We start from the raw sequence: 12,856 nt of genomic DNA, 5'->3' as shown, positions 1-12,856 counted from the left end.
ACTAATAAACAACATCTTGCACATGAAGCAGCATAGCATTTCTTGAAAATAAAAGGTTAGAAAAATGTTCCTTTTGCTTTTCTCAGAAAACTGAAGACACATGGAAAATAATTTGATACCCCACTTGCTGTATATGATAAAGCATGAGAAGAATGTCTTCCTTATTTAACTCTTCCCTTTTCTAATATTGCTGACATTGTACACAACCAAATAATTAAAACAATTTAAAAGATTTTATTAGTTGAAGAGGCATCAGCTGCAGTCCTAAATCTAAGTGGCCACACTTCTGTTAAGAATGTCACCCTGTTGATAAGCATTCAGTGCTTTTCCTCAGGTTCTGCTGAGCTAAACAAGTATATGTCTCCATAAAATAATGGGAGAAGTTTTTTGTCTATAATCCACAGTCATGCACATTACTTTCCACTACAAAGGAATGAGTACATGTTGAATGTTTCATTCATATTTTCAATAGAATTGTAGCTAAACTCACATGTTCCAGATGGGTGACTTTGGAACAGTTTGTTTTTTCTCTCTCTGCCTAACTCATTTTACATGACTGTTATTGAGGGGGAAATTAGAGACAAAAAGCCCTTATTATGTATATCACCTTGAGTTGTACACAGTAAAGGCAGGATATAAATGTAATATAAATGAATAAATACAACTGGACCAGTTGGCTAGATAACACTCTTGGTAACACCTGGGTAAAAATATCGGACAAAACAACACTTGAACAAAAACATGGCACCATGATGATAAAATGCCAACTCCCATTAAATTCATTTGTATGACATTGGTTGAGGAAGGTGATATAAATTCTTTGATTGCTCTTGATTGATTGAATAATAAAATGGGAGGTGGGAACTGGGGAACATAGATGCCCAAGGCTTCTTGAAGTTTGTTCCCCCTATGTTCATAGTTGTTACTTGATCCTAGGAAAATAAATTTACATTTCTTTTATTCTCACCTTAGGTCAGATACTCTATACAGATATTGTCTATTTGCATTCTGGTAAAGGAATCCGTGAAGCTGAGAAGATACGGAAACTTCTGTTGGATCACAAGTATGTTCTTCTTCATGTTGTTTTTCCCTATACAGTGTGTATTACTGCTGATCTGCAGCATAGAAGACAAATTAACTTGCTTCTGATATTTTAGAATCTTTATAGGAAGTATTTGGAAGAATATAAATGCATTAATGAGGTAACAGGGCTACTGTTCCTTGTCAGGCTCTGCTAATTTCCCAGAGGGAACAAAATGGTGAAATTAAGTTAGAGCCTTCTGTATATAGTTCAGGAATGCCACAAATGAAAGAGAGACGGGATTATAGATGAAGGCAAAAGGCCTGTTTATATTTCATCTGAACCAGAATAGTGAGTTTGGTCCTTTGAAAAGGAGGTATTGCACTTCCTCCCTACATCAAAGTAGAAAAGTTTTCAAATTGCTCCATTAATTTGGGAGCTAGCCAGGTAATCTGTGGTTAAGAGAGTAGCAGGTCTCATATTCCACCTTCTTTCTCTAATGTGAATTCCCCGTCCCTTCCCATATTAACAAAGCAGCTTCTAGTTGCAGGGGTTCATCTGCAACATGTATTAGGTCTGTGGCCAGCTAGTGGCTACCTTATCTTTAATGTGAAGTGTCAAGAATAGATGTAAGTGCATTTTGGTTTCATTCCCATTGCATGTTCATACGCCTCATACCTTCCTCACTTGTGTATTACTCCTATCAGAACTCTGATAAGAAAAGGAAAAAGTATATAAAACTCCTTTTGGAGTTTTTAAGGCAAGCAGATTTCCTTTTCCATATTACATTGGAAGAGGTTCTGTGGGAAAGGAAACAAAAATGGAAGATGGAGGATGATGGCCTTAGATGACTTTAATTTTAATGCGCTCTCTCCCTCTCTCTCTCTCCTTCCTCCTTCCCTCCATCTCTCTCCTAAAAGCTGTGTCACTATTGTGATTGGCAATGGAACAGCTTGTAGGGAAACTGAAGCTTACTTTGCTGACTTAATTATGAAGAGATACTTTGCACCTTTGGATGTCACTTACTGGTAAGAAAATATATAAAATAGTATTTCGTTATTTTCATTGGAGTCCAATGGAATTCGTTTTTATAGAAATGTTTTGGGATGATAATTCCTTTACATATCATATCACCATCTACTCCACAGAGCTATTTTCAGATCTAACCCATAATCCCAGATAAATAAAATACCATTCCTGTGCTCATACAACTTGCCAAAATTACAGGCAATTACACCAAAATAAGGCATCCCCTAATAGCTTGATTCACATAAGAGTGGGTCAGTTCCTATAACACATTGAACACAAACAATTCTGGCTAATATATGGACACTGTCTTTATGTTTAAAGATAAATGTATGCCTAAATAATACCAAATCAGACTGCTTTTTTCTTTTTCATGCTTTTTGAAATATCTTTTTTATTGAAATTCATATACAAGTCCATGTTTGTTTGTTTTTAGGATATATTGTATTACATAATGTAGAATAGCACAAAGGCTAAAAATGGAAACTGCATACAAACTGAGAGTATATTTGGTGATGTTATTTGGTGGATCTCCTTAGATTTTGGGAGGGATTTATTAAAGTAGCCCTACCAACTATTGTCAGCATTTCTTCCTTATCCCAGAATAAGACATGGCAGAATTAGTTTCTCTTCCAAGAAGAGTCAGAGAAAAACAAATAGCAGCTATTGCAGGCATTGATGATTATTATTATGTTTTCTACAGAGGGTCTAGTGTTGGTGATAGCCTTGCTAGAATGTTTGGCCCCCAAGAACTTCCTGATGCCATCACCACCTTGTATTAGACCTAGTGCTGGAACCCAACAAGGAGGAAGACTTGCACACTGGATATTTGGCATGTAAAGGATGTCTCAGTCCATAGAAGGAGAGGGAGTGTAGGAAGCATTTCAGAAGGCCCCCTCCCCTAATTTTCCAGAGAGTAAAAGGAGAGCAGGGAGAGTTAGTTTGGTGTAATGGTTAAGGCATCAGACTAGAAATTAGGAGACTCTGAGTTGTGGTTCTGTCTTAGGCATGAAATCAGCTGGGTGACTGCAGACCAGTCATTTTATCTCAGTCCTAGGAAAAAAGCAATGGCAAACCACTTCTGAAAAACCTTTCCAAGAAAACCGCAGGGACTTGTCCAGGCAGTTGTCAGGAGTCAAAAGTTGACTTGAAGACTTACACAAAAGAAAAGGAGAGGACAAATATTTTCAGTCTTGCAAGATTCTATTAATGTAAGCTTATAATAAATATAGAGTTAGTATTCATTGTTGTGCTTTTAGTCTGTACTATCTTGAAGGGCAAGAGATAACACTGATGCTAGCAGAGAAAAATGATGTACAAACTTTCTTGCTTTCATTTGTTTGATATAGGCTAAATTCTTAGTTTATGAATCTGGTTTTCATAATTGTTAATTGTTTAAGGATCTGAGCATAACAATGAAGTATGTGTAACTAAAAAATAGATGCAAAGCTTTTGACACTGGTTAAGAAAAAGACTAGGGCGAAGCAGGCAAGGTTATTGTGAAGACCAAATGCAATTTTAAAAAAATGGAAAGTTGAATATTAAAGATTGCAGTCTGTACTTTCAAGATACCTTGAATTATTAATCCCATAATCCTTGTTGTGTATACTGAAATTTGTAGCGGCAATAGTCACAAACATCTACCTCCCCTTCTGCATATATGTTCTGAATTAGTTCCCACTGATCTCAGTGGACAGTCTTAGATGAGTCTAGATTTATCTAAAATAAATAATTGTATATATTTATTTTAAATAAGAATGAATCATATGTACCATGATTTGTAAATCTCTTAGAAGATATTAAGATTCTTCCTACATACACTCAATGGTTTCTATGATACATTTTAAAAAGTATTTTCTTGACTTAAAATCATGTTGAAGTATATTTGCTTTATCTATTCAACTTGTATACCACATATTCTGGACAGCCCGTAACAATAAATAACATAAAAAGCAGAGTACAAAAAATAGTTCAAGTACACTACAAAAATAACTACAAAAAACTTACAAAGCAAATACAAAAAATAATAATAATCACTAAACAGGGGAGTCCCATCCCTTTTTGCTTATAGGCTTATATGCCAGACCCTGAGGAACTTATATATCCTATTTACACATAAAAAAAAGAAAAGAAATTACATAAAGTTAAAAATGCAGAACTTAAAATACAATATTTATATATTTATTAAATGTAGAAGGTCATCCAACAGACTCAGGACAGCATACAAAATTAAGTATTAAAACAAGAGAAGAATAGTGTACAATCAGATGAACAGTCCAGCTAGCTGTTAAATCCTATGGGAGCGTGATGCCCATCATAGCCTAAGGTCTAGGGAAAGACTTTGTACTGATTTTTCTGTAATCTTTTCTTATTAGAGATTATTTTTGTTGTACTATTAATTTTAAATTTTGATCAAACCTTTTTCTCCCAATCCCTCCCCCCTCCCTGCTGCTTTAGAAATGGGCAACTATTGATCATCTTTTATCTTGCCAAAATTAAGCAAACTGCACCTAAGATCTAGTTTCCAATAAACTGTATTCAACTGCTTTGGTCTTTCCCAATGGACTTGCTTCTTGGCTTTCATACGTGGCCTTTCATTTGCAAACATTTTGGTTTAATGTTCTAATTCTCTGACATTTCATAAAACGCTGTCTAAACCTTTGTGCACCCATTTTGACTCTAATATTGCTCTATATTGCTGAAGATCTGCCTTATTCTCTCTGGATTTTTAAGAAATGCCACTTTCAAGTCCTCTTGCTTCCTCTATATCTAGTATTTCAGCTCCTAGCCTAATTACCTTTACTTTTCTGCTTCACAGCACTCTCTCCATTTGAAGGGCAACTTAACATTTAGGTTCACATTATGATAATTATATTTCAAGACCGTGGTGGGAGGGATTAAAAGGTCTTTGCTCTGGTTGCAGATAAAAAGGGTTCAGATCCACTTGTAAAACTAGATTGGTTAACAGCCCATAGTTTTCATTATGTTTGCTGCTCATGCGGCATTAATTCTTAATTCATCAGGTACCCAGGGTGCTGTAACTCTAGAGGTGACCTTGGGACTTGATTTACCTCCGCTCAGTTTTCTTTGTTAATGTACCATGAAAGAAATACATGAAAGATAGCCAACTTCAAAGCTCCTTTTAAAGTAAAATGGCTGATACAAATCCCCTGGCGTTTAATGATGTCTGTCAAATATTTCAGCTGTCTTATATCCTTTTACAAGCTTTTGCTTGCTACAACTAAATCAGTTTGTTTCATGTTTGGATGGAGGTATAAAAGGATCGAAGGGTTTTTCTTTCACATTTTCAAAATTATGGTGAAAATTTATTAAGAGTACAGTCTCTTTAACATTGCCTAGAAATGAGCTCCACTGAATTTAATAGGGCTTTCTTGCAGGTAAGTGTATATGGGATTGTAGGCTAAGATTTACTTCAGAGTAAATATCCAGTAGGTGTTGCAGTCAACATTATTTGCTGCTTTGTAGGAAGCCATATTAAAATTAGATGTACACAAATGGCAAATAAATGTATTAGTAATATTTTTAAATTGGGAATAGATTATTATAAATCAGTGGCATCAGGGACCGGTTTCATGGAGGACAATTTTTCCATGGACCAGGAAATGGTTTTGGTTTCACTTGGTCACTTGCTGCTCACTTCCAACTGTGCAGCCTGGTTCCTAAGACTGATACAGGGGACTCCTGTTATAAATGACAGCAAATCTTAAATACAGATTTTGTTTACCAGTATTTAGGACATTTTGGAATATTTTATCTTTAAAAAGGATGTTCAAATTGAAATCTGGCTGTTCTAAATTAATGTATTAAAATTATTAAGACCATTAATTGCACAAGCCCAAGACATGTTATGAACGCATGTGCTACAGCAACCTTTCTGAAGCAGACTATATTTGTCTCTGGATGAAAGATTACCTGGCATTCCAAGGCTTCTCAAGTTGAGTTCAATCATGGAAGAAATAAAATATATAAATGGAATAAAAGGAGTAGTATGCTGACTTTCACTTCCTGACAGGAATACCCAGATGGGTCATACCATTGCATTATTTTTTGTTTCTTGTAAATGTGAAAAAATAGAAATGTAATTAAATGCAAGAAGAAATATTCCTTAGCAGAAGATTAGTGGGAATGTAAATAGTGGTCTTCCATAGTAAAAGATTGGTGTGTATTGCTTTTCAACCTTGCATGAAAAGGTACATCCCCAATTTCTCTGTTTAGAGTTATTAAAAAGAGCATTCACCATTCTTCTTCTTTCAGCCTAATTATTTAGCAGCATATGTGAGGAAAGCAACCACAAGAAAACCTTTGCATATATAGTGATGATAAAAATCAAATTAAAACTGGGCAAGGTTAAGAAAAAAAAAACTAGGCATCAACCTGGCTGTGTGTTTTGAATTCCTTGGATCCCAGAACTGATTCACAATTACTTGATATTGGGGTGGTAGCTATGGCCAAGGGATCCTTTAGTACAGGCATGTCAAACTCGCGAAGTCACATGATGTCGCGCAATGTATCGGGACTTTTTTCCCATTGCCGGCAATGGGATGGGCACGGTTTCGGCATGACGCATTTGGCCTGCGGGCCGGCAGTTTGACATGCCTGGTTTAGTATGTCAGTTGTGCCTCTTTGGGGATTGGTAGGCCTGCTCATAGTCACTCCCACTTTAGTCACCTCCCAATTAGATTACTGTAATTTGTTCCACATGGGGCAGCCCTTAAAAGACTATCCAGAAGCTACAGTTGTTCCAGAATGCAGCAGTTCAATTGCTATTGTCACTCCTTGCCATGTCTATGTGACACCACCACTCTGCAATCTGCACGAGGCCCTAATTGGCTTTGGATAGGTACTAGTTATCTCCTTTAAAACCCTACCTGGCATCAGCTAGTTATTTGAAGACCATCTCTTCTGAGTATTTATATGGTCTGATAGGAAAGACACACTTCCATTATTGAAACAATGCCATCTTGTGGTAACCAGGAAGGACTTCTTCTAGGTGACAGGCCCAAATTTATTGAATTGCCTTCCTCCTGATATATGGTTGGTCTCAACCCTTTATGCTTTAGAAAAACCAGGGCTTTTTTTGTCATAGAACGCCCAGAACGGAGTTCCGGCACCTTTTTTGGATAGAACCTTGTAGGGTAGGCAAGTCGGGTTGTATAACATGTGAGAGTTCCGGCACCTTTTTTTTTTTTTTTTTTTTTACAAAAAAAGCACTGAGAAAAACTATTAATACTTTGCTGCCTTGGGGTCTGTGTAGGGCATAGGTGTCAAACTCACCACGTCACATGACATGTAATATATCGTGATGTTTTTTGCATTGCTGGAGCTGGGGTGGGCGCGGTCTCCGTATGATGCAATTGGCCTGCAGGCCGGCAGTTTGACACCTCTGGTGTAGGGAGTCATGGAGATAATCTTGGACAGGAAATTCAAAAGTTGTTAGGTCAGTAACAGATATTGAAGTAGGCTTTAAGCTATCAGGAAAGTATAAGAGATTCATATTGATGCCTCCCTGACTAATGGGGATATAAGTGGGTGGGAAGAAAAACACAGATTTTTAAAAGTATAGCCCAGGGGTCTTCAAACTTGGCCCTTTTATGACTTGTGGACTTCAACTCCCAGAATTCCTCAGCCAAGCACGCTCAAGAAACTATAATTCTAGTTTTCTGATGAAGTCAGCTTCCTGATCAGGTCTATGTTGTAGGGTTGACTGTAATGTGTTGGAGCCCTGATTGGATAATGATGTTATTTATGTTTGCATTGCCAGTGTATTTTTTATAAGATCATATACTGTGGTTTTGTGTTTTTTCATTAGGTTTTATTCAAATTTTTTTATAGATTGCTTGGAGTTATTTTGGTGGAGTTGGGCAATCAAAATGTTTTAAATAATTGACCTTCTACTACAAGGAACTTTCTATAAAATGGATACCATCATGAAAAGTCACTGTTAATTATCTTCAGTTTATTAAATGGATTACATTAGTAAGACAAAAAATAGATGAGGAAGGATGTGGGGACTCCATTTTATTTGAGTAGAATTTGAGACTAAGGGCCCCAGTGACTATGATAATGATGCAGATTGATTGTGGCCATATTATATAATTGGGCAAGACTAGGATTTCCTGTTTTGCCATGTTTCTTGGGGGGGAGTGGGAGTGATGTTCATCAACAGATTTCTGATGAAATGGTGAAAATGGATTAATACCATGCACCTGGACCATCATTGATGTCTACATATGGTTGAAGTCATTTTGGATGACAACTCATCAGAAGCAATCAGAACTTTACAAATTGAGTCTTTTTTTTTTACCCTTCACTTGTTACAAATACAAATAAACATTTTATGTGTGATCCTGATTTTCAAAAAGCATCATCTTGAAATGTATACTATAGAAGTTGAAATTGTATGTGTGACATGATGCAGAGAAGTTAATGTGCATTGTTGTTAAGTTAATATGCTATTCTTAAAAGATTTCACATAGCAGGCTATTTGAAAGTATGTCTGCATATGTGTTGTAAGAAAGATATAGGCTTTTTACTTACTTCACAATGCAATCCTGTTTCTATGTAGCTCAGATATAGGATGTGAGTTTTGCCCTTTAGCAGTTGCTTTTTGTCTGGTAGTTGCTTCACTGCAAGATTTATTATTTTTTTAAAAATGCTACTATATCATGGAAGAACCATCAAAGTTGTATATCAAATATGAGGTCAACTTCCCACAACCTGACACTCTCCAGTTATATTGCTATAACAAATTCCCCAGAATTAGATACAGTATGCTGGCTATCTGTATTTGAAAACCCGTGGTAAATACCAGTGCAATGGAAGGTTACACACAGGTATAGGTATAATAGATATTGCTTTGAGGTGAGGTTGGAGATAAATCCAAATCAAAATGTCTTTGGCTCTTCCTCCAGATCATGACAGAGTTGGATAGTCTTATAAATTTATTAAATAATAATTTTGGTTTGAATCAGTTTGTGCCTTATATTTCAATCTATCATTAACTTTCTTTTTGGGATCAAAAAGGACACATATGTTTTAACTAAATATTACATGGAATTTTTTAAATTATTATTTCCTTGCAGTGTTTTAAACATCTGAAGAAATAATAAATTATACCTTGCCTCAGGTTTAAAAGATTCTCAAAAAGTCATCCTCCATGATGCCTGATCACCATTATAAATTTCTTACAGTGCTTCGACTAACACCATAATGTAGGATAATCTAGCCATGTGGGAGATTTTTAAATGGTGGGTAACTGAGTATCACTCTCAGTAATGTGTCTGTTTAGGGTACATGGTCTCTAGTTACTGTTGGCATATGTTATGTTGTGTTATGTTATGTTATATTACGTCACGTCAAGTGTTAATATTTTTCTTCCAATCCATTTCTGTAATCTAAATCTCTTGTAGTGCTTTTCTATAAGTGAAGCAATAGGGGAAAGTATTTAAATTCGAGAGGGCATGGGAAGACATAATCAAATGACTTACCTAGCATCAATTCTGCTTGACTGCAAACAGCAAATAAAAGAAATAAATAAACAGAAATGTGGGGATCTTAATTATGGATTTTACATGTCATATTTGGTAGGAGTGGGTGGCTGATCTAGTTCAATATGGCATTGTTCTATTTCCAGGCATATCTGCCTATGCCTCACATATGTCATTTCCTAAATTGCCTTAAAAGAATGTCTGAAGATCTACTTGATTACAGTAAATCTATGATGTCATTGAAACACCCTGGGCTAATTTAACACTGCTTTAATGTGAATCTCCCAAAGCAAGGTTATATCTCTGCCGTTCTGTCTTGAAGATCAGGGCAGTAAGGATTCTCAGATTACCTGATATTTGGGGCCAGTTTGGATTCAGATCTGGATCTGTCATGACAGCTGCTGAACATATGTAACTGGGGAAAAAATATTTGGTATTGTGATGAGGATTAGCAGAGAAGACAAGGAAAGAGGCTGCATATTTTCAGAGCTTTTCATAAGATCCATGTATCTAAAATTGGATGATGGGGACGTGGTGACAATAGGTCTGTCAGGTTGATGAGGAATGATTCAAGTTCTGCTTTAAGCATGTATTTTATAAATATGTGCTTAGAGGTTGGCTGTCCATCAGTTAGCTGTCTATTAATGTAAGCTTCAATGTTATTTTATTTTTCTAGCTGAAGATGCAATTTGTATTTTGAGCCTGGTATTCAATTGCTGTTCTGCTGACTGTTAAATATATTGTCTGAATATGCTCAGTCCCATTACTGCCTAAAAGTAAACAGCAATATATTTATAATAGATGAGACATGGTTTTTATTTAAGAAAATCAGTGGTATACACATGCTGTAAGCAATAAAAGAGTTATTATATTATCTTTATAGCATTTTGTAAGCAAAAGAATATAAAGAATGTAAAATGTGAAATACATACTATATATCTCAGAAAGATTTAGGAATTACAATGTAGAAATTAATGAAGCATACAAGAATTAAATATTTAATATATATACAAAAAGAAGGAGCTATACAGAGACTTTGGAATGCATGGGAGCACCTATGCAGCACCTGTTTTGAAATTGTTAAAACAATTATGCTTTTTCCAGGCTGGTGTGATTCGTTAGGAAACTGCTCCTGTGTATATAGGCATAGCCACTTCACTCTGCTGATAAAAATATGCAAGTGGACACAACTTTCAAACCAGTTGTGTGAACTTGAAAAAAGACACTTCTTCATATTACAAATTTCCTCTTTCAAAGGATTTGCATAGCCCTACTAAGCATCCCATTTTTAAGTTATAACACCAGAACTTTATTTTGCAGATTCTTTTGGATAAAGAATGGCCAGAACCAGCTTTGTTATGATAACAGCATCTGGCCCCAATTGATTTAACAGATTCTGAGATTTGCTCTTTTCAGATATGTATTTGTACAGCAACCAGTGTGCCATTCTGACATGGCCACATACTGCTGGTGGTTTTTCTGCCTCTGAGCACCACATGTGAACCTAATGCTCTGTGACACCTGCCATTTGCACCCCTTTCTTACACGATGAAGACAGATATCTGACCGTTCTTCTCTTTACAAATACATGCTGAGGGCATGGTTCATAGATGAATGGATAAAGGATTCCAGTGTCACAGTTGCACAGTTTGTTTTTATGTGGTGGAGCTGAAGAACTTACAGGAGAGGTTTAGTTTTATAATAGTACTAAAATTGTTCTGCTGTTTCCACTTATTTGTCTGAGAATAAATAATTAACAGTGTGGAAACTGTTGTTTTATTACACTGTTTCTTAAAAAAAGAGTGGAGTCAATGAAATCCTGTAATGTTTTTGTAATAGTCATGTTACAACCTAATAAGCTGAATATTATGAATGAGCTTCCTATTAGGCCTTGCAGTTCTTTTCCTCTTTTCTTCAAAGAAAGGCCAAAAATAAAACCAAATACCTTCTATCATAGTTTGAAATTAAAATATCATGGCTGACCTATTTTGAGGAAGAGAAAAATTATGGTTAACTAAAAGCTTCAATTTCATTTTTAATAATGACCTAAATGAAAAGAGGGGCTATGAATTTGCAGACTTGGAGAAACGGATTCACATCTCAGTTTGTTAAGGAAAAATATTATGTTTTGAGCTGAAAATTATCTGTCATAGTATAAAGTGCCCATTGTGCTTTCTGTCACGCCTGAAAGAGATGAGAAACTGATTTCACTCTGGCTGCAGTCTCGCATGAAAATCCCATGTGGAGCATGGCTGTTACTGGTTAACAATCAGTGAACTATTAAAACAAAAACATACAATGTCAGCATCACTCATTCTGTAAATTTATGCTTTGTGCATAACAAGGATTTGAAAACTGCTTGACAGTTGCTATGGCTTCTTTAACACTCAAAAGCAACAGATCAATTATGCAGGGCATAGTTTAGACCTGCAGAGCAAGCTTGCTACTCCTGTTGGTGCAATGAAGAGAGAGAAAGCAAATCCTTGTGAAGGACTGCCATTTATTTATTGTTTCTTTAAGCCAGTGATGGTTCAAATATTTAAATTCTATTTTGGTTGTTATTTGTTTTGGTTTTTTATACCGTTAATTGCTTTTATTTCTGTTTCTTTTAAGAAAACATGTTGTATCTGAATATATTATTTTATTTGTTTAATGTTTTGCTTACAATGCCTTGTAGAATCATAGAATGATAGGAATAGAAGATACCTTGGAGGTCTTCTAAGCCTGCCCTGAGCAGGAATCCTTAGACCATCGTAGACAAATCTTTATAAAATCTTTGTTTGAAAACTTCTGGTGACTAAGCATCCACAATTCCAGAAGGCAAGTGTTTCATTGCTAAATAGTTTATTTTGAACAATTACTACTTAGTTTAAATTTATTACTCCTTATTTAGAGTTCAAATCTCTCTTTCTAAAGCTTCCAGCTATTGGTTCTTGCCCTGGATTGAGGCACTACAGAGAATGAATCCACATCTTTTCCCCTGTGACAAGCACTAGAAGACTGCTATCGTATCTCTCCTTAGACATCTCTTTTGTAGGCTAAACATACCCAATTCCTTTAACTATTTTTCATAAGATTTTTTACCTCCAAGCTGTTTATCATCTCTTTGCTCTTTTTCCTGTTCCCTGGCATTCTTCTTGTGTTGTGGCAACCAAAACTACACACAGTATTCTGGGTATAGTCTGACCAGTGAAGTATAGAGCAGAACTGTTATTTTCTATGATCTGAACATTATACCTCTATTGATTTAGCTCAACATTGCATTTGCTCTTTTGGCAGCTGCAGTCTACTGCTGACTCAT

At 35.8% G+C, this 12,856-nt stretch overlaps 1 protein-coding gene across 1 annotated transcript in view; it reads left to right on the top strand.

Moving 5' to 3' along the window:
* The window catches only part of LOC107288867 (S1 RNA-binding domain-containing protein 1), a 90,092-nt gene that overhangs the window by 33,741 nt on the left and 43,495 nt on the right, over window positions 1-12,856 (top strand). Inside the window, exons 13-14 of the mRNA XM_029284442.1 lie at window positions 973-1,063; window positions 1,942-2,049. Coding sequence (XP_029140275.1) covers window positions 973-1,063; window positions 1,942-2,049 — 199 coding nt within the window. The remainder of the gene's footprint in view (window positions 1-972; window positions 1,064-1,941; window positions 2,050-12,856) is intronic.

The sequence above is a fragment of the Protobothrops mucrosquamatus genome, unplaced genomic scaffold (genome assembly GCF_001527695.2).
Source record: "Protobothrops mucrosquamatus isolate PMUCROS unplaced genomic scaffold, P.Mucros_1.0 scaffold602, whole genome shotgun sequence".
Taxonomy (NCBI): Eukaryota; Metazoa; Chordata; class Lepidosauria; order Squamata; family Viperidae; genus Protobothrops; species Protobothrops mucrosquamatus.
Note: the sequence above shows the minus strand (reverse complement) of the source record. Positions and strands in the feature narration are given on the sequence as shown.